Here is a 22,836-nt window from a genome sequence, read left to right on the forward strand (position 1 = left end):
CCGGAGAACCAGTCAGTGAGTACTCTACACTGCAAGCTCCATGCCTGACAGGAAGTCATGGCACAGGTAAAGGCAATAAGCCAGCACCAGCTATGGCCGCCACCTTCCGCCTTCACCACACAATATCCCTTCGCCTGGACCCACTCCCCAGAGGATTTCTGCTCTGTGGAATCTGGTGCACAGCCTGCATTTCATAGGTTTAAAATGCCTGCAGGCCACTCTGATGTGCAAGAGGATTTGAAGATGCTGAGTTTGGAACTTTGAAGATATGAAGCACCTTATGCCCCATGGCCACCAAGCACGGGGGGCCTGAAACAGTCCTGTAACCCCAGATTTGTTTCAGATGCATCTCTAAAATCCTCAGGCACCCCTAGTTCATGGGTAGACTGTCACGACCATGCTCAGCACCCCGAGTCACCCCCATTCACCAGAACCTCTGTTGGGAGAAGGAGAAGAGACAGACATTTGCTTTGACTCACGTAACGAAGACATTACTATCTGTCCTCATCTGCTGTGGGTGTGCAGATTACTAACATGAAGCCATCTCTTTTACTTAATTGCTTCATTTAAACCAATAATACAACTTCCCCTCATTAACAAGACAAACCATTAGAATTAACTGCATGATGTTCGCTCAACGGGGAGTGCAGAACAAGCTGCTTAGAATTGAAAGCATATTTTTAACACTTTGTTTTTCTAGTGCATTGCTGGAAGAAAAGGCAGAAGTACGTGCTGCCATCTTTGAGAACTGGCTGTTCAGGAGACCCCGTGAGTCAAATGACCCTTGTTTCCACCTTCGGTAACTCCAAGCCCAGACCTCAGAGACACTGAGCTATTTGCCCAAGATCACACAGCTGGTAGACAGCGAGGCTGCTTGCCTCCTTCCTTTATGAGACCTTCCTCTCCTTGGAAAGGGAAATAATATCCATTATCAAAAACAAAAATATTGACTAGGAATGGATCAAATTTAGCCCTTTTGTGTGTCATAAAAATAACTCAGGGCTGACAATATATGGTCCTTAAGATTATTAGGTGGCCACTTAGAACGAGCCCGTTTTTCTCCGAAACATCAATGATGGTTTCTCTATGTAATACAGTTATGGGTGGTATCCCTAATCCCATCTTTGTGTATTTTCTGCATTTCCTGCATTTTCTACAATGAAGATATGCTACATTTATCATCTGAAAGACAAGTCCCAAACCAAAAGGGTTAATCCATCCTTGACAGTGGCGGACTCACAACTCCAGCGTCTGAACATCAGAAGCACCTTTTCTTCTAATTGGTACAAGAGGCAGATCCAAACTGCACCCTTCTTCCAAGGTACAAGTCAGTGGGTGATCAGGAGAGTGCCCAAGGAGGTGGCCCACATGAAACGTGATGTTTTCCCAAAGAGAAAGCAGACCCCGCGTGGTGCATGTTTTAAAAGGAGTTCAGTGAACTAAGTGAAAGTGGCAAAAGATAAGTCAGGAAGTTGACCACCTCATAAGGAAACAGATTTTCAGAAAGTAATAGAATTAAATTTTCCACCTCTTTCCAGTCTATACATTATTCCAGAAAAAAAAAAAAACTGTGCACACAATAGCAAGATGGCACTTGAATATTGGTGCTCCATCTCTTCCTTAAAAGAACTTCTGGATTGTCAATGGTTTGTTTGTGTTTACACTTTGATTTGAAGTTTCCTTTTAAAAGAACCAGAATGGTGTTTTAATTACTATTTTGCTCCCCGCCCCCCATACACACACACACACACACACACACACACACACACACACACTTGTAGGAGACTGGCCCATTTTTGTGACCCAGCATAAGCCCGGGAGTGGGGGGACTTTATGGAAAGGCATTTCATAGGGGCTCCCCACAGACCCCTGACCTCCTTTTACCTGAGCTCCTCCACGTTGGCCACACTCCTGGCGAGGATCCCCTTCTCCCTGCGAAGCTTCTTGATCTCCAGTTTGAGGATGCGCATGTCCTCCACCCGCTGGTTGTACTGGGTTTCGCCTTTGTTCAGCACTGACTGCTGGATCTTAATCTTCTCGTAGAGCAAGGCTAGCTCATCATTGCGCCGAACAAGCTGAGACCCCAGGATGTCTCTCTCGCTGATGACCTGGAAAGACATGGTCACTTGGAATGAAGGGAAGTCTCTCTTTTCATCATGACAACAGCATCCACTTCGCCCACAAACTGGAAGCATCCCATAAGATGTCAACATGGCACTCCTCCGGTTGCCATGGCCACGGTCTGATAACCCAGTAATGCTTGGCCTGAAGTGGTGTCCTTCTGTTTGTTTTCCCGGCCCTATTTTTCTTTATTTTATTTATTTTATGTGCGTAGGTGTTTTCCTGCGTGTCTGCCATTTATCGGGTGTGTGCAGTGCCCTCAGAGGCCAGAGGGGAGGAGAGCATCAGATCCCCCAGGATTAGACAGTTAGACAGTTGTGAGCCAATATGTGGGTTCTGAGAATTGAACCCTGGTCCTCTGGAAGAATAACCAATACTCTTAGCCATTGCTCCAGCACACCCAACCACTTTTTATTAAAAAAAAAATGTTTAAATCTAAATGCTTTCATGGTAGGCCAGCTCTTGAAGCAGAAGGATAACCAATTAAAGACCAGCCTGGACTACATAAGACTATTTTAAAAAATAAAAAAATTTCCAATCCCAAAATTATACAGTTGAGTTTCTATCATTTAATTATATATGATATATGATATTATATATGTTATCATTTAATTATATCATATATTATATACAGCAATTACATATGAACAACTATATTATATTGGCGCTTAAGGACCTGTTTTTCTCTGAACACAAGGCCCTGTGGTTTTATCGGTCAGGGAGTCCCCAGGGCTTAGATGAGTAACTGATGCCAAGAAGTGCTCCTGACCGAGTGGAATGGGCGACAGTTTTACTGTCAGCCCAGGATTCTGCTGTTCATCTTCAAACATGGCTTGCAAAGGGCATGTTTGCTGTGGTTGCTAGCGTGGGGTGAGGGCGGCAAGGAGCTTCTACCTGGTCTAATTCCTTCTTCTGCCTCAGCCTCTCCCCATCAGCCTCGGCAATGATGCGCAGGAGTTTCCTCTCTTCCACCTCCTGCTTTTCAATGAAGTGTTTGGTCTCCAGGGCTTGCTGCCTCAGCTTCTGTAGCTCGGCCTGAGGGAGAACAGATGAGTCAGACATCTCCTGCATTCAGGAGTAGCCACACAGGACCACTGGGCTGGGTTTGGCTGCGCGGCCATGATTCTCATGCTTTTGTCTCTTGTCTTGTTGAGCAGAATTCCAGTCTTGTTATCACAACCCAAACAAGCATAGTGTGCGTGTACGTGCGTGCGTGCTTGCCCATTATGCCAGGACAGGGTAGAGGGAGTGGGTGGGCTAGGAGCAGGGGGAGGGAAGATGGTTTAGGTGGGTTTTGGAGGGGAAACCAGGAAAGGGGATAACATTTGAAATGTAAATAAAGAAAATATCTAATAAAAATTAAAAAATGAAGTTTTCTGAACCAAAAATAAATAAATAAATAAAATATCTAAATTAAGAAAGAAAGAAAGAAGGAAGGAAGGAAGGAAGGAAGGAAGGAAGGAAGGAAGGAAGGAAGGAAGGAAGGAAGGAAGGAAAAGAAACCGACAGATCAACAATACCGATTACAGTGATCCAGTTCATTCTGGAAGTGGCGCCCTCGGGTTGGTTGTCCTACCAGTCCTCTGACTAAGCAGATGAGGGATCTCACTGGAATCCCCCTGCCCCAGCCACAGTTAACCAGGAACAGTTCAAGAAGGGAACAGGGAGGTCCCTACACGTACCAGCTTCTCTAGTGGTCCTACCACAACCAGTACACTTACTGCTAGAAGAAGGTCCATTGGGGGGGGGGATGAACTAAATTAGTCAAAAAATAACAACAAAGCATCTCTCTTGTAAAACATTTTGATAGGACAAAAGGGATGCTATGATGTAGAAAACATTCTAAGACAACTAGTTGGAGACAACTCCAATGCAGAGTGAAGATATGCTATACAAGTAGAATGCAAATAACATATATACCTTGTGTGTGTGTGTGTGTGTGTGTGTGTGTGTGTCTGTGAATATTTAGGATGTGTGTATGTGTGTGCAGATGCACATTTGTGTAGAAACCAGAGGTCAATGTCATATGGTGGTTTCTCACTGGGTCCTTGGGCTCAGCAATTTAATAGGCTACCTGGCCAGCAAGCCCCAGAGATCCACCTGTTCCTAAATCCTTAGACTGAGATTATATGTGTGTGCTACTATTTCTGCCCCATGCTCTATATGAATGCTAGCGATCAAACTAGCATGCTCGCACAAGAAACACTTCCCTGACTATTTCCCAAGCCTGCCCCACCATTCACACATATGCATGTGCTGCGCGCGCGCTCACAGATGCGCACGTGTATCTTTTTTGTATCATGTAGACAGTAAATTGATATTCCAGGAAGCCAAAGAAAATGCCAGCACTGAACAGAGACCTCAGGGATGCTTCCTGAGTCAAGGTTAACTGGAGACCAAGGTGAGGTTAACTAGAAATACAGGAAAATGGAGAAAGCAGCTGTTAAGCTAGAAAGGAAATTTTCTCCCTGCAAAGCCATTTCTATCTACTGCCCAGCTTGTAAGTGACTTACAGTATCCTAGGCATGATATGGTGTGTCCCACACGGAGGCAGAGGGAAGCACATCACCTAGCCAACCTCACTGAGTCAGTAAGTAGTGATGTTTAGTTATCCAAGCACGATGTTTCAGTGTGAAACCCTGTGCTCTGTCGACTGCCTGCATCCTGGAGTTACAGATCAAATATGGAAGATGAATAAGACAGTATTCATTACCCACAGAAGATGACGGATGTAACCAAGAACAACATGAACATGCCATCTGCTGCCGTAGACAAGGGCGGGAGCACACGGGAGAAGGAGTTTATACCCTGCTTGAGGTTGACAGGGAAGAATGAGTCAAGTCCTTGGCAGGTGACAGATGACACCCAGCTGGAGAAGTGTGTGTTGGAGGCGTCCAACAGTCATGGTATACGAACTAGCTGGGGCAAACGGAAACATCTGGTGTGTTGTGTTGACACAACAGCGCCCCACAGGGCTGGATTAAAGGGATAGATTGGGGGTGGGAAGAAGAGAGGCTGACAAACAGCTGGGCAGGCCTGGAAAGGGGTCCTCTGATTGAATACTCTATGGAGATTGTGCATTCCTATGCTAAAGAAAAGAAGGGTGTGTCTTAGGGAGGTTCCATACTAGACTAGGAAAGACAAGTTGGAACCATTGACCACTTAGCACAGAGGACAGGAATGAGGAGGGGTTTGCGCCCCCGTGATCACATCACAAGGGTAGAGATGGGGTGATATGAGGCCCCCAGAGTGTGTGTGTATGGTTTTAAAGCAAATGGCAGTGTGAAAGGCTTGTGATTTTTTCCCCTCAGGTAACTATTGGGACCCCCACACCTGATCTTACCAAGATAGTGGGAAGCTTGCGAAGCAACCCAGCTGAGATCAAGGCCTGATTCGAGCCCATGAGGGCCAGAATTCCATACTGAGGCTGCCCCAGCACTAAGATGCCACACGCCTACTACTGGATGTATGGTGTATATGAAGTGCAACCAGACCCTATAAAACCAGGGATTTCTTCGATGACAGTTTGTGTGTTCATTCATGAAATATGTTTTGATTCGGGGATAAGCAAAAAATGCTGGTCCTGTATTTACCTCTCAGGGGGAGCGCCTGTTAGAAAGGAGAGTGGAGAACCAGGTTTGGTTTTGTTTTTTGTTTTTTTTTTTTTTTTCTGGTTCTATAATCATTTCAGGTGGCAGCAGCAAAGACAGCGATGAATTACCTCTTTGGCTCGCACCTCCCTTCATAAAACTTTTATTTTCCCATATCTGCACACTCACTTTCTCTGTTCCCAAGCGCCAAGAGCGGATCAGAATCCATCAGCGGAACAAAATGAAACCCTTGTTATATTAAAACGCAATCAGTGGCGTGTAAAAGTATCTGTCTGAAATGCAAAGCCAGCCGTGAGCCTGGCACTGCTGGGCGCCTTTTTTTTTCCCCCCTGTAATAGATCAAAATTCTGAGTGGTCTCCTTATGTCATAAATTTATGGGCTGTAAACAAGACGTGGCATTAGGCATTGGCAGCAAATGTTAACATCAACAAAATACCCAGGGCCTGATACATTTAGCGGTTATAAATCTGAACTACCTCTCAGGAAGGGTGACAACTGCTACATACCCAACTGCTATACACCCATCAGGCTACGTCCTAAGTAGGATTAGAAGATTCTGCACCTGCCAAATGTGTTACCGGTGACAGGAGAATATAATGAGATGACTGGACACACCCTTCAGCAGCTACCCTCGGGATTATACAATGTAGCAACTGGTGTTTATGGACTGATTATCATCAAATATGACTCCCGGCATAAATAGTATCTCAAGTGCCAGACTTAGGAGTCTACAGGCTCTTGCATGAACCACCTGAAGTCTTCAGCCACTGGTGTAATGAGGCTTCTTCCTGCCCCTGAGGATGACAGCTCCTCATTCGTGTCCTGGGAAGGAATCACTAAGAGGAAGGATGCAGTACCCTGAGGCCAGTCACTAACGTGCTACTGAGCTCTGGCGGCAGAGAGCTTGCTGCTGCATTATTCACCGGAGAATCAAAGCGCCTGTCAAACAGATGCGGGATGATTGGGAAGAGGCGAGACAGGAGACAGCGTCTGAGCCTTGTTAGGACAGGGAGACAGACATTCCAAATGGGGTGGCTCCCTCAGTGTGGATGAAACAAGACGGGACCCCAACAGACAGAGGGGTCCAGATAGAGCCCAAGCTGCAGAGATCTCTGGCGTGTTGTCAGAGGTGTGCTGCGCTGACAGTGGCTGTGAGCCTGAGGCGGTGGGGAGCGATGACAACAGAAAAGGGGAAGAAAGATGCAAGGAGCAAAACTGTTCGGATGAGGGGGGTGAGGGGGTATGGATGCCCCCCTATAACAACTGTCTGTCTGGAGGCTTTGGGAGCAGTGGGCTGGGTTGTCCTATAAAACTGCATCTTGTGACCCACTGAGTCCATCAGGCCCCTCCAAAGGGACTATGTGCCAATGTAGCTTTAAAGAATAAAAACATAAATATCTTTGGGATCAGAGTTACTAGAAAATCTGTTCTTTCCTCTGAGGTTTTAGTTCTCAAACCGAAGATACTTGCAGAAACCTGTGGAGATGTGATTCCAATTCTTCATTGTAACCAGTCAACAGGCCGGGACTCTGCGTGTGAGCTGCATATTGTTCTAAAGGAGGTCAAACAGGCTTAACGCTGGGCCAGAATTAGCCATATGCACAGCACCATGACAAGTCACCCTCGGATAACCTCAGATAGGAAATCAAACAGGCGTTCTGTCTCTGGTCCTCGTCCTTACCTCAGTGAGAAAAGCTGGTAACCCCACCTCTGCAACATATCTAAAACTCTCACCCTCATTTTGAGTTCACCTCCAAAGCAGAAGCCTTTCACTTACCCTGCCATGTCTACTGGTTACCAACGCTGTTCACCTAGGGATGCAGCAATACATAACCAACTGCCCTGTGTTTTGTTCTGATATTTGAAGATGCCTCATGATGGGGGGACACCTTTGAAATGACACTATCTAACAACAAACTCCAAGGAACTGGATGTAATTTATCTTTCATATGGGATGCTGTTCATCCAGGAGTGAGAGTCTGTGGGAGGCACTTAGTTCCAGCTTGGACTCCACAGTGGGCTGATGGGTAATCTCCGGAATTGGGTACCACTTGGGAAGCAGAGATGAGAATCAACTCATCGTCCAAGAGAAAGATGATACACCAATTAGCAAGGCTTATTACACACAAGCTAATGTCCAAGAGGCCCTGGTGCAGCGGGGTTTATAATGAGATTTTTCTCATTTGTTTAACAGTGACTAAACCCCATTCTGCCATTGACTCTGGGATAAAACAGACTGTCCCCCACCCCACCCCTATCTAAACTACTTTTGGACAAGAGTCAATACAAAAATGCCGGGTAGTTTCAAACTTTTGTAAAGTTCTTTATATCTCAATAAAGTTTGGTGAAGAGTTTTCCATTCTCTCCCATGAGCTGGAATGATGGAGTGAAAGCCCCGGATAAATACATCAGTTATCACAAAGGCCCTTTTGCTATAGCTTAATCTTTCTCGGGCTAACTGTCCCTTAAATTAATGTAATGCAACAGTCCCATTCCCATGAAAACCTATCATTAGGGTGCCGAGCCTGTTGTTAAATTGAGTATTTCAGACTATGGCAACTTAAGAGTCAAGGAAACACGGCACTAAACCTGGGCAATGCTGGATGCAGTTTCAAGACCATGTCTACCTTTGAAAACTACTGTTTGCAGAAACCATGGCACTCTGTCTCTGACTTACTGTAAGAGGCAGGTGAATCTTTAGCAACTGTATTACGTTGTATATATATTTTTACATCAAAATTCCACCACTCTTAGATGCTCCTCAGTTTAGTTCTTTGGTCAGGTGGAGTAGAAGGGAAATCTCTCTTACATTGTCTTAGAATACACACAGTTTTCTAAAATTTGTAGGTTTAAAAGCCCCACCGAGGAGGATGCAGAGCCCAAACTAAAGAAGTACAGTCATGAGACTCGTGGGTTTGAGGCTAGCCTAGGCTACTTAGCAAGATCCTGTCTCAAATCATCAAAAGCTAGAGATAAAGCTCAGTAGTAGAGTGTTTGTCTTGGATGTACAGGGGCCTGGGTTCATCCCTAGATTCATAAAAAAAAGTGAATAAATAAACAGATAGGTCTTAGTGATATCTGTGGAGACAGGTGTGCCCAGAGGGAGAGGGGGCAAATGTCTGAGACCTCCCAGATGCAAAGTCAGCTGTGAACCAGGTCCAGGGCAAATCAAGTGAGGAGGAAGCTCTAGTGGGTGCCAATCCTGCAGACAGGAAAGACACCTGCACACAGAGGAGTGGGGACAGACAGACAAATATCCAGAGTGGAGTCTGGGAGTGTCAGACATGGGTTCGGAATGCAAATGGGTGGTAGCTGGCCTGTGAGATCAGACTTCCTGGGCACTACCAACCTGCTACCTTCTCTCCCACTGAGGCATAATAAATGTGCTAGGAGCTGTGCATCTCCACAGCTCTCATCCCGCACTCGACTGGGACCACCTCTGCGGATGGTCTCGCCCTCCCTGCCTCCTGCTGTGGAAGATGCCCACCCTAGCTGCTGCTCTGCTCTGAGCCCCACACCTTCAGTGTTTCTTTCTCCTTTTCGATGCGCTGCTGTTCCAGATGCAGCTTCACGAGTGCAGACTCCTTGGCAGAGATTTCTTCCTTCAGCTGGTCCACCTGATGCGTCATGATCTTCAACTTTCTCTTCATCTCTGTTATTTCATCCTAACAAAAGAAGTGGGGGGGGGGTTGGAAAGTCAGATGAGCAGACGCCACCCTCCACACGGACGTTCACTGTTTATTTAAGAGCTTTCTCAGAACAACATCTTGACCAAGTCTGACTAGGCAATTCCTCTGTCTCCTCCGCCCAGCGTCATCAAAGTAACTTATAGAAATGGCACAGAATAGTCTCATGAAACACACACAGCATATAAACAGTGCCATATGCAGCACACATGTGCAAGCACAGACATACACACATGCACACATGTGCTCACACAAGCTTACATCTACACATACATGTACATATACTCATGTAATTATAAAGATTATAAAAAGATCCCAGAGCCAAATTCTGCAATTAAACAAAGAAAATGTACAACTGCAGTCTGAGCCTTGGCAGCTACCACCAAGCATTCGAGGCCTACCCACAGTGCAATGGCAGGCCTACATGACAATTTAAAGGAGGCTGAGCTCTCCGTGTCCCATTGAGTGACGTCACTCCCATTTCCAGCAACCCAACAGTGTGTATAAACTCATGCTTTTTCAGCTGGATCGAACAGGATTTCTTAGTCTTGTCTAGTATTGCCACAAGAACAACAGAAAGTGCTTTAAACCCAGTATGGAGACAAATCAAAATAGAGAGACACAAAGGCAGCGTTTACCTGAGCCTCCACCAGGTTTTTGCTGTACAGGTTTCTGTCTGATCTCACAGCTTCATACAGGTTTTGCTGCTGTTTTAACTTAGTCTCTGATTCGGCGATTTTCTTCCTGTAGTCAAAAATCTGTATTTCTCGGACTTTAATGTCTTCCATGTTTGCAAGGACCTGAGGGAGAAGGAAGCATTTGAATTCAGTTAAACAGCCCAGCTGTACTTCGGGCTGGGGAGAAATGAGGCTTTTTTGTTGTTTGTTTTGTTTTGTTTTTTTATCTAAGAGTCACTGCTAGAGATGCCAGCACTCAGAAAACTGGAGAGACCATTACCACTTTGGCACAACACACACTCACACAAAAGAAGGCAGTTCAGTTAGAGCCACATATGTTACACACATGACACTAGTGCTCAATTATAAAGCCTTAACACAGATATTTTCAAAGATCATAAAAAGGGGAGTAATTCCATTCTGGAAATGTCTACTGATCATCACACACAAAAATAGGGTAGAGGGACATGGGTTTAACAGATTCTAAGATGTAGAGCGTTAGGAAAGATAAGAGAGACCTTAGTTGCTTCAAGACTGCCCGCTCAAAATTCACTGTGAGGTTTTCTTTGTAAAGCGACCTTTGTTTGATAGCCATCTGACTCAGTCTTGCTAAGGTCAAGCCCTTTCCATTAGGGAAGCTAGGTAGACTTTATAAAAATGCAATCAACTACTACGTTCACGACACTTCCAGAAAGGACAAGAGGCCCATCACCACGTTCCCTTCACAAGGATGAGAATCAAAGACCTGAGACCCCCCCGCCCCAGCCTGATCCAATCTCTCTCCATAACCAGTTCCTGAAGAAGAAATTCCCTAATCAGGGCTCCACTCCAATGACCCCAGAAACTGACTCTTTTTAAAGGAAAAGTCATTTTTAATGCCTTTAAAAACTTTCAGCTGAGGGAAGACGGTCAATTAAACTACAACGTGAATGAACAGCAGCATGTAAGTAGACAAAGGTTTGACCTTATCACAGCATTCTAGTGACCGGCTCTCCGCCGTCACAGCTCACAGTGAAAGGGCAGGAAAAGGGAGGGTGGGGGTGTGCTCCAAGAACATGAACCTGGAAGGATCCTCTGTGGAAGCCATATTTTTGTTAGGACCTAAAGGTGGGACAGGACCATATACCTTTGCCAGGCACATGTTCCTGAGATCCAGACATGTGCTTTTTGTGACCAACATATTAGCAAGTTTTTGCATGATGGATACTTCCTTCCCCTCTTATGCTCCAGTGTGGAATTAGGATTTCAGAAAATACACTCCAGTAAGCCCCTCTGTAAGTGTTTCCCCTCAGGCCTAACAGTAGCTGTTGCTTAAAACATGCAGGCGCCTGTTGAGAGCTTCCTGCAGGGAGTTAAGGTGAGGTGAGCGTTCCTACTTGCCTTTCTGCATACAAAAGTCCGAGGTGGTTTCCCAGGATCAGTTCATTTCTTATACTTATCAATAAAGTGCTCCTTTGAAAATAATGAATTTCCTTGTAATAGCCCCAACGCTATCATTTACGTTCGATTCATAAACGTGGGGTGCACACTTTTTTCTTTCTTTATTTGGGCTGTCTCTCGTCAGCCACTTGTCCCCACAAAACATAAGGAGGTTAGTGACCTGCTGTGTGTCTCTCGTGTTTTCCCTTGAATTTTGCATGCAGGTTTGCTCGGGTCTACAGATAAATGAAAACAGCTGTAGTAATAACTCACAGCTATCTGTTATTTTCTATGTCCCTGGCACTTTGCCTGTTTTTATTCATTTAATCTTCACTGATGTCCTATAATCAGAAAAAAAAAAAAATGAGGTCAAAGAAGGAATATTCCCTAATGGATCCAACCAGTGAGGCTGTAGCAAGGGGATCCCCGCCATTTTGAATTATTTGCTTTGGGAGATTGTTTTCATTCTTTAGGCTAAGGACATGTTTTTGTACAGCGCCCCATGACCATCGCTTCTTAGCACATGACGGTTACTTGTGAAAACTGTGTTAACTGGCTCTGGTCATTCTCTTGAATATCCTGAGTCACGCATGCCTGCGTCGTCACATAGCCAACTGTGACTAGTGGCAATTTTTGCTGCCAGGACCCAGGCAGCAATGACCACTCTGCATGAGGATTCACATACCCTGCCACTCTCTCTTCTGGGGAACACATTCCCAGGAGTGGCATAGCTGACCCGAAAGACGTATATATTTTTAACTTTAATACATATTGCTAGATTGCTTTCCAAAATGGTTGTAATGCTCTACCTTCCCACGCCGCCAGCACCACTTACCTTAATAGAAAACTACCTTGGCAGTTCTAGAAGAAACCCTCTTTGGTCAGACTAGGTGACTCTTTCAATGTGCTATTGAGTTTAGTCTGTTAAAATTTCATTTAGGACCCTACCTATGGATTTTAAGTGGTATAGCCTGTAGCATTTCTACTCAATTTCAACATCTGCTAGTTTCAGAAAGCAAATGAAAAAGCCCTTCTGTACGTTCAACTCACTCACCAATTCATTCATTCATTCATTCACCTGTTCATTCATTCATTCATTTACTGGCCTATTCACTCAGTGCTCACCTGTCTATTTCTCTCGATCTGTGTAGATCTGTCTGTGAGACCTGAGATTTGGGGACTTAAGAATAGGGAGGACTACAGTCTAATGCTACAGTCTCACTTTAGTGTCATCTGCTTTTTGTACACGAATGTAACAAAAATAGCAATTATCCAGAAAAGGTTGTTTGAGTTCAGAAAAACATGTTCATGATCAGAAAAACAGTAAATAAAAGCCAGTAAGCACGTGATAAATATTAACAGAGCAGCCCTTTCCCATAACTTTCTCAAGACAGGCCAACTTGAGCACAGTTGCTTGGCAGGAGCTATACATGATATCTGGGAAAGCATGCAAGCAAGGCAGAAGGCCATGTCCAGGTTCAGGGCACACTGGGCACAGCACACAGCACATCCTTTCTCCGGATTGGGTTCTGTGGCTGCATTTCAACATCCAACAAGAATAAACATGCCTTTCGTTCCTGGGCCTCTCTCACAGCTCCCCAAGGCATTGCTCACCGTGCATCAGAACGTGACCGTGTTCTGACACTCATCCCCTCTCTCATTCACTCATGCACCTATTGATTAGTTCCCTCACCTCTTCATTCATTCACACATTCATTCATTAGTTCATTAACATATGCATTAACTAGACAGCATATTCATTAATCATTATACTCATTGACTCATTAGCATGCTCATTAATTCATCCACATACTCATTAATTCATTCACATATTCACTCCCTTGCCTATTTGCTCATTCACTCAATGAGCACAGCCTGAGGACGTGACTATAGCAGGTGCTATAAAAACATGATCATTACAAAGAGGAACAAAATGCTACTAGCAGTAATCCTGAAGCTTACCTCTAGTGAGTGACCCCACTGTAGAGTGAATCAATTAATCAATGAATGGTTAAAGTCAGTGATTGGGACATGTCACTAGAGAGCCTCTGGATAATCTCTGAGGATAGACCAATGCATCTTTCCAAGCAGGGAATATTAGTGGTTTGTATAATTCACGAGAGTTGACTTTTTGTTCATAGTTCTCAGCCGTCCCACCCAACGACTCACCTTGTACACAATCACTGTGGAAGCAATGCTTTACATCAGTAAAGCAGTAACTATCACCATCACCCTAAAATTACACAAGTGCATGAGTAGCAGTTTCTCCTAGATCTATACACTAATCACAGCTTCTATTGTTATAATTATATAAAGTAAGAATTAGCTGCGTGTAATTAAGGGTTATGCAAAGCATTTGATAAAATCCTGCAATTGTTTATTACTGTTGCTCACTACTATCATTCAGTTGGTGCAGACAGAAATGGCCAGACTAAAAATATATGTAGGCCCAAGGGGAGTGGCTTGGATGTCTTGTTGGGGCTTAGAGGAGCAAGAGATAAAAACTGAAGGCAAGGATGTCTGGGGAAAGGTGTGTGGATAGTCCACGGCGAGAAGAAATTCTGTGCCTTCATCCAGCACTGCTACAGTCTGCCACTGTCTGCATTGCTGGATCCTTATCCATAAACAGGAGCAATCTTTATAAGATATCAACCTGGTAATTAGAATATATGTCAGGAACAAATATAAAAGCTGCACGAGGCACTCATCGGTGGATCTGTTATCTAACTGTAAGAAAGAGAGAGAGGAGGGAGGGAGGGCGGGGGAGAGAGAGAGAGAGAGAGGAAAGAAAGAAGGAAAGAAAGAAAGAAAGAAAGAAAGAAAGAAAGAAAGAAAGAAAGAAAGAAAGAAAGAAAGAAAGAAAGAAAGAAAGAAAGGTAAAGAAAGAGACAAAGAGAGGAAGGAAGGGGGAGGAAGAACAGGAGGGAGGAAAGAGGGGCAGAAAGAAAAGGGAGAGAGCAGGGATAAAGAGAAGAAGGAAGGACAGGAAGGGCAGAAAGAGAAAGGAGAGAGAAGGAGGGAGACAGACAGACAGACAGACAGACCCTGAAAGTTATCCTCTTTACTGATGAGACATCATTCTCACTGGGTCAGTGAAATGGAAAGATTGAAACTGCTTTGAGCCGTGTCATCAGCATTCAGAATATCTAGCAGCACATCAGAGAACAGGAAAGAAGAAAAAAACCCTGCTTGTTCAATCACTTTGAGAGATGTTATAACAAGAACGGTCCTTTGCACAGGCAGAATAATGCTCCAGAGAAAGGATGCTGGCAGGGACATTTCTTTTTCTGTGCATCGGAGTAGCACGGCCATCATTCTGCACACAACAGTGCACAGAATCGCAAGTTCACGTCTGGAGTCCTGAAGCCAAGACTCGCGGGAATCCGTCAGCATAGCGAGGGGATGAGGGAGAAGACAGTTTGCAAAGCAATTTATCTGTAAGTGTTGAGAATCCATTCATTCTGGTGCAAAGCATTCAAACCAATGTCCCGCAGAAGTTCATAACCCCCAAGTGTATTAAATGTGTTGGGATGCTATACATCAGCCCAGCTTCTCATCATCAGCCTGTTAGCGAAGCTAGGGGGTAGCTGTGGGGCTGTGGATTAGCTAATTGATTACACTCTCAGATGCCCCAAACCGACTCCTGAGATCAGTCACATTCAAGTCTAGTAAGTTTTATTACAGTCAAGGAATCCCAGCAGCCAGTATTCGCAGGCCCCTTCAGAGGAGCACGGAAAACACTTCCGGTGCAGAAAAGGAGTAGAATCCGTGTCTGTAAGCCCCTTCTCCTACCTCTCTTTCTGTTAAAACGACCTCCCAACAGGAATAAGAGTGAAATAAAAATCAGTAGAAAGAGTCTGACTGCGGGCAGATGAAAAAGTAGGTCACGGACTTTGGACACCTCTGCCTACGTAAGATGAGACATCAGTACAGTCAACTTCTCTGTCTCGGTGTCTACATTCTCCCGCTGACACTACCACCTTCACCTTCCTGATGGAGCTGGGAAATGCTCTGTTTGAAAACAAAATAGACCTGTGCCCAACAACAGGCAAATTTGTTCTCATTTTTCTTACTTTCTTATTGTATTCTCTATCACAAGCTTAGAGAGATACATCTGTTTTTTTTATTTCAGCGTCAGAATACACATTCGTGGCATCCTGTAAGTGCCCAGCACACAACAGCAACCATTAAGTAAATGCTAACCCACAATTATGATGAGTTACATTGCATCATGTGTATCTAATACAAGTACTTAAGCAATCAATTTGAGTTTAATAGGAATTAAGTCCAGGAAAGGGACAATAAAGAGTCCACTTCTTTCAGTATCACATAGAAAGTTACAGTTTGTGTATGTCTCCTTCATGTCTTCCCTGAGGTTCTACCTAATTAAAGATACTATATATAAAATGCAAATTAATATCAAAGAGGGGTAGTTCATTTCATTATGAAGATATCTATTTCATGAACAATATTTTTTATTTATGGTGTGGGGTTTTGTGTGTGTGTGTGTGTGTGTGTGTGTGTGTGTGTGTGCATAGTGTATGCATTCTGTACTTGTATGGGGGAGAGTACCTTTGCTCATGCATGTGTAAATGGGGAATACGGATTGTTATCTTCCTCCAGTTATAAGACTAAAAATGAAGATTACAAGTGAAAAGACCCTGGAGTGGAACATCTAATGGTTCTTCAAATAGCCCCTCTCTCCCCTTGTCCCACAAACTCTTACAAGTATTTTTTCTTATGCATGAGGTTAGACTCTGTCATGTGGCTTGTTATAACCAATGGTTATCACGGCAGTAGAGAGAAAAGGGAGCATGCACGATCCCGTATCCTTTGCATGTCTTCTATCATGTGAAGAACACATAAATTTAAAAAAAAAAAAGATACACATGTGGCTCCCACCAGGATCAAGCCTACATTCCAGAGCCATGTCCAAGCAACCCCAGGCTGTACCAGTCCGAGACAATCTCAGTCCACTATAAGACTGAGTAAGAAATGAGAAATGAGAGAGTTCTGCTTGTATATCATGGAACATTTTTATGGCAGATTTTGATGGAGGTAAACATCTTAGGAAAGGCTTGGGATGCTGAGTTTCCAATTCTGGCACTGTAGGGGATCTTCTTTGTCATTGCAAATGCCAAGTTAAATTAATAAAAATATACAATAGAGCTTCCAGAATTAGAGACTCAGCCTTTCTTTAAACCTGAAAGGAACAGAGGGTTCTTGTTAATGTTGAGTTTGCAGCCCAGAAGGAAAGGGAGGTTATCTGGGAACCACTCAGAGCTGCAAGTCCTGAAGAAAATTCAGACCTGATACCCAGGAGGGTAGCATGTTTTCTACAAGTTTTAAGGGAGAGCAGACCCCTGGTGTGGAGCATTTTAAGTACATTGCTGGAGAATAATTTAGTCTAGACACTTAAAGTGAGCTTTTTGACTTGCTCATAGGAATTTCCTACTTTGTTTTTCATTCATGCTCTCAAAAAAAGTATGTGACCACCTGTTTAGCAAGTAACTCACAGAGACCTCAAAACCAAACGATGCTTTTCCTGAAGAAGTCAATGAGTACACTGAGGCAGACACGACAGCTGTGAAGGCTAACATGGGACTCCTTAAGGACCAGAGGGGAAACTGAGTCCAGAAAAAGTAACGATCACTTTCAACGAAGCACCTTAGTGAGACTAGAATTGTATTGATCCTTGAGGGAAGGGAAAGATATTTTAATATTATTTGTTTGCTGACTCCAGGTCCTTCTCCAGGACGGCGGTTCTGTTTGTCTGTCCTTAGAGAACATCTGAAATCTGCCCTGGATTTGGGCTGGTGGCCTGGCTTATAGTTTCTTTGCATCTGTTAACTCTTGAATCATCTCTTTGTTTTTACTTCATCTTTGTTTTCTCCTAAAAGTGATGGCTTCTTGAACACATAGCCCAGGTAATGGTCCTATATCCTAGTGAGATCACTCTGTCCTGAACAATAACCACAGCCTGGTGTGATAGTTCAAATGGGAATGGTCCCCACAGGCCCATAGGTTTGAATTATTGGCCTTCGGTTGGTGAAATTGTTTGGGAAGGATTATAGGGCGTACCCTTGTCAGAGGAGGTGTGTCACTGAGGGTGGCTTTGAGGTTTCAGAGCCTATGCCTCTCTGTCTCTCTGTCTCTGTCTGTCTCCATCTGTCTCTGTGTCTCTGTCTCTGTCTCTCTCTCTCTCTCTCTCTCTCTCTCGCTCTCTCTCGCTCACTCACTCTCTCTCTCCTTCCTGTTGATGGATCAAGGTGTAACTTCAGCTATTCCTGTTGTCATGCCTTTGCTAACCATTATGGACTCTAACCCTCTGTAACTGTAAGCCCAAGTAAACACTTTCATTTATAAGATGCCTTGGCCATTACATTTTGTCTCAGTAATAGAAACGCAACCAAGATAGCTAGAGTCCCTGTGCTGCGTACTAGGAAACTCCACACCCTCCCAATGTTTTCGAATAAGTTTGAGAAGGAATTGCTTGTCTGCCATTCGTTGGTTTCCCAATTTCAACGCTTTCTGGAATCTCAGTTGGCATCTGCCTCTTGTGCATGGTGTTTTGCTTTTCTACAAAGTGTTGCTTTGTATTCCTCACAATCCTATGTCTGTCCCCTGTACTCCCCAACACCTGTCTGCCGCCAGTCCCTACTCTCCAAGTGCAATGGCAGGCACAGAGTTAATACAGCAGATATCACTGAGGGCTTAGACTTCAGAAATCAACGAAGATTTTTAAGGCCAAAACTGGTTCCTCCCTCTTCTGAGCCACAGACTTCCTCCCCTGGCAACCCACTCCTGGCTCTTCTTGTAGAAGAGCCAAGCCTCTGCTTGGCATTCCTGCTGCCTCGTCCTCTTCTCGGTTACTCTACTTTCTCCCATTGCTGTCTACAGCCCAAGCTCCTCCCATCCCCTATGCGTTTTCGTATGCCCCATAGTCTTACCGATACAACTGTACCCTTCATACCCATGCGAGTATCAGGCACCTCACCAAACACAGGCTATTATCCACTAGAAGAACCCTGGCATCAGATGTACCCTGGTGTCAGATGTACCCTGGTGTGCTCTTTGACGGAAGCCCACACTGAGATCCGTACCCTCGTCTTAAAGGTTTGGGGCCTTCGCGTGCACACTGACGTGCACCCTAGCTTTCCTGGGGCCCTAGCCTGCAGATGGCAGACAGGAGGCTCAGCTTCCATAACCACACTAGACATTCCTCCTGCTCGTTCTGCCCCTCCTCCACATCCCTGACTGAGGCTCAGAGAGACGATGATAGGGTCCTGGGTGAACCAACCCTGGCCATGGAAGAGAAATATGGAGAGAGGCTAGACCACGTTCTCAGGTCATGTACCCGATGATGCAAATTTAAAGACGCACAAGTGGAGGCCTAGGTCTTTTCCAGTTCACCTCTGTTGGCCTTAAAATCCTCGTTCATCTTAGTCTCTTGTCTATACCTTTTGGACATTTAATAACTTGACAATAGCACCACTTAAATACCATTGTGAAGAAACACTTCTTTATCATTTATACGGGACTCATCTCATTGGCCACTGAGATTTTTCAAATACTCTAAAAGTACTATTTCACTTAATCTTCACAATCACACACACACACCCAGAATAAATGCCCCCAGCCCTCTCATATGCACACAGAGAAAACTGGAATTAAAGCTCTTGCCAAATTCTGCCTTGTTCTTGTGGTCATGTGATGAACATGCTTCCCATTTTTGAAATCTACATACAATCATGGCAACAGCCTCTTAATTCTTTATCAGATAAGCACAGCACAATTTGTTTAACATCTCGGGGTCCGGTTTCTATCTTTCTTTACTCTAAATTATACCACAAAGAATATTCTTTTATAAAACTCCTCCCAATCCTTCTTTTTCCTTAGATTTGGTTTGTACAGCAGAAATTCCCAAGTCGAGATGATACTCTTGGAGCACGTGTGTAATCGCTCTAGTGAACATTAATGTCCAGTTATGTGGCATTTTCTCCAACCCTGGGTGTTAGTTCCTAATGCCTTACAAACAGAATGCATGGAAGAGAGCCTCGTGTTTGTCAGTGAGGGTGTATAATGCTATGTGTCCGTATGTGTTGGAAGACAAATAAAGCTAGACACACAAAGCTTGTAGTCGGTAAGCAGCATTTTAAGAATTTGTACTGAAATTGCTGGGGTGAGATCTCGTGTAACTCCATCTACTTCAAACACCAGAAACTGTGAAAAACAGCTGACAGCAAATCTCAGTACCAACAATCCTCCTTTTCAGGGGAGCCAAGAAAAAACATGCCACCCTATATGGAAACCATAGTAAATTTTTAAAAAATAGAAAAGAAAAAGAAAAAGAAAACTCACCACGTACCCATTTAAAACTTGCTTAGTGCTCCCTCTATGCCCTGGTGTTGGAAGTAAAGAACAGTAAGACCCTGTCTCAAGATTTTAAAAATATTTTTTGAAGTCATGGAGGAACTCAGAGTTAGCTCTGATCAGGGGTGGTGGTGACAGCCTGGAGCAGAGAGAGAGAGCTTTCCACAAAGGAAGAATTGTGATCCTTGATCTCTCATGTTCAAGTCTGGGCACTGCCTCATCCCACAGGGCCTCCCTTCGGTGCAACCCAGCTCCCGCTCCAATGGGCAGACCCCACCCCCACCCTTGGCAGCCTAAGCTGGAGAGAATTCCAGGGGTCTACTGGGTTGAGAGGCCAGAGAATCCCTACAGGATCCTCCTGCGGTGCAGGGCTGAGGCTGACCCTCGCAGAGTTCACTGAAGAGCAGATCTCTGTTGCTGCGGAGCAGACTGGCAGGGGTGATTTGCCGTAGTGTGTGGGGGCAGATGGAAACAAATGGAAACACGGAGCCTACACTGTGCGATTCCCACCTCTCAACAGGCGATGTTTCTGCGCAGGGTAGGTAAACGGACCAACCATTAGTCAGAAATGATGCGTGCTCTACTCCAAAGACCCCAGCTCAGGAGTGTGAGTGTCCTTTGGGCGCCTGCCGGGGCTGGCCACAACTACACTGGTACTCCTCGACTTGCCTCTGCAAATCTCCATTTGTTCTCCATGGGGAAAATTGATTTTCTATTTCCAGTGCTTGTTTCCCCCTCTGTGTATGCAATTCACGCGTCAGCTGTTGTCCTTCTACCGTCTCTAAGAGTTCACTCAAACAGCAAACAACACAAAGCTTAAACATTCAAGCACTTTGGTCAACACTGTAGAATTCTCAGTGGATTTGACTGACAAGCGGGAAAACGGGCTAGCATTTCTATAGAAGGCAACATTTTGCTGGGGGGAGGGGAAAAAGATTAAATGAATGTTTTCCCCAAATTTTCTTCTTAGTATCATAGCATCTTTCTGAGCTCCTGCCCCGTCCCTGGGCCTCTGTTCCAGACAGTCTTGCAAAACTGTGGGTCAAACTCGTATGGAATTCGGAGGCAGGGGGATAGCAGAGGAAGGGGAGTAACACAACAATACAACAAAAGGTTTCCGAGAGCACAATAACCAAAATTATTAGAGGGGTATGGGGAAACCCAGGGTTCAGTGGTTTCAAACACGTGTGGCTCTTGCGGAAGACCCAGGTTCAGTTCCCAGCATGCACACGGTGGCTCACAACCATCCATAACTGCAGTTTGAGCAGATCCAATGCCCTCTTCTGGCCTCACAGGCATCAGGCACAGGCATGGTACACTCATTCGTGCAGACAAAACACACATAAAATAAATCTTTTTTTTTTTAAAAAGTAATTAGCAATCAAAGGCACGGCTTTGGGTGCTTCGGGTAGCGCTTGCCTGTGATGACGCATCTTGTAGCTTCGCTGGAGGCTTAGTTCTGAGCATGCGCACTCTGCACTGTGCATGTGGGGGGGGGGGGCCCTCAGCACCAGTGAACACTGATTGGCGCCTCTTCGCTCAGATCTGAAACCTTGATGTGCCACAAATTGCAGAGCTTTTTGACAGAAGCTATCAAGAAGGCTATGGCAGGCAAGTTTCCTGGAGATGTCTCACCATTTGCATAGCTGTATACTCTGGAGAGGCACAGCCCCAGAGACTTCGTGAGGAAGATTGCTTCCTGCTGCTGATGTTCCTTTCCTGCCACTATTTCATAGTCTAAGGATTCCTGGGCACCAGCCCTCCCTATTGGGCAAATTTCCTATAGATCAACGTGAAGATCAACCTTTATGAATTAATGCTGTTCAGATGATTTAATGACCCTAGAGAACTCAAAAAAATTTTAGGAAGAAAGTGTAAGGAGATGGTATCAGTTGTTTTGCCAGAATGATGTAGTCAAGTTAGAATCCTGAATAGAATGTGGGGCTGGAGAGATGGCTCAGTGGTTAAGAGCACTGGCTGCTCTTCCAGAGGTCCTGACTTCAATTCCCATCAACCACATGATAGCTCATAACTATCTGTAATGGGATCTGATGCCCTCTTCTGAAGGTGTGTCTGAAGACAGCTACAATGTACTCATATAAATAAATAAATAAATAAATAAATAAATAAATAAATAAATAAGAATAGAATGTACCCCTTCCTCGTAGAGTAGTAAGTAAAGGATACATAATGAGGAATGAAATGAGCTTTCATAAACTACAATAAGAAGATAAATAGGCTTGTGAAAAATTGGTGATCATGGAGAAACATTCATTCTAGGTCAGGTCCAAGAATGAGGCCACAGGTGTGCGCGATGATAAAGCCAGGCTGTGTAAAACTGTTGCTTTGAACTTATAATAAGCTTGTAGAATGAAACACTGCTGTGAACTTACTATCAAAACCCTTCTGTAGCTCCTCTTTTGTGTAACATTTTATCTGTGAGGTAATTTTATAAAGAACTTTTGTCTAAGAAAATATAAAAAAGCTGAGAGGAGAAATAAAGTGTGGCCATTGGGGCTGTGTCCATCCACCAAATGTGTGTGGTGTGTGTCTGTGTGTATCTCTCTCTCTCTCTGTGTGTATGTGTGTGTATCTGTGCGTGTGCCTGTGTGTATGTCTGTGTGTATGTGTCTATGTCTGTGTGTGTGTGTGTGTGTGTGTGCCTTTCTTTCTTTCCTTCTTCTTTCTCTGTGAAATTACCAAAAGTCATCAGCTTCTGGCCCCCAGAACAGTTGAGAGAGACTTAAAAGCCAGAGGTCACCAGCCTTTGACCTTCACCAGACACTGCATCCCATCTCAGTGCTTGACCCTGCCCAGGCTGCCCCCAGCAGCTTTTGCTGTGTAGTGCACACAAACTTTTCTAGCCTTACAGAAAAAAGAATGCTTTTAATTATGGAAAACAAAGAGTTTTGATATTTTTCTATACTCTTCAACATGTAAGCAGCAAT

General features: G+C 44.5%; 1 protein-coding gene across 1 annotated transcript in view; it reads right to left on the minus strand.

Annotated features, from left to right (window-relative positions):
- Cfap58 (cilia and flagella associated protein 58) overlaps positions 1-22,836 on the minus strand; it is a 101,669-nt gene that overhangs the window by 54,446 nt on the left and 24,387 nt on the right. Inside the window, exons 10-13 of the mRNA XM_052182080.1 lie at positions 10,058-10,219; positions 9,252-9,398; positions 3,016-3,156; positions 1,885-2,108 (exon numbers count right to left, since the gene is read on the minus strand). Of these exons, the coding sequence (XP_052038040.1) occupies positions 1,885-2,108; positions 3,016-3,156; positions 9,252-9,398; positions 10,058-10,219 (674 nt within the window). The remainder of the gene's footprint in view (positions 1-1,884; positions 2,109-3,015; positions 3,157-9,251; positions 9,399-10,057; positions 10,220-22,836) is intronic.

This window comes from Apodemus sylvaticus, chromosome 1, assembly GCF_947179515.1.
Source record: "Apodemus sylvaticus chromosome 1, mApoSyl1.1, whole genome shotgun sequence".
Taxonomy (NCBI): Eukaryota; Metazoa; Chordata; class Mammalia; order Rodentia; family Muridae; genus Apodemus; species Apodemus sylvaticus.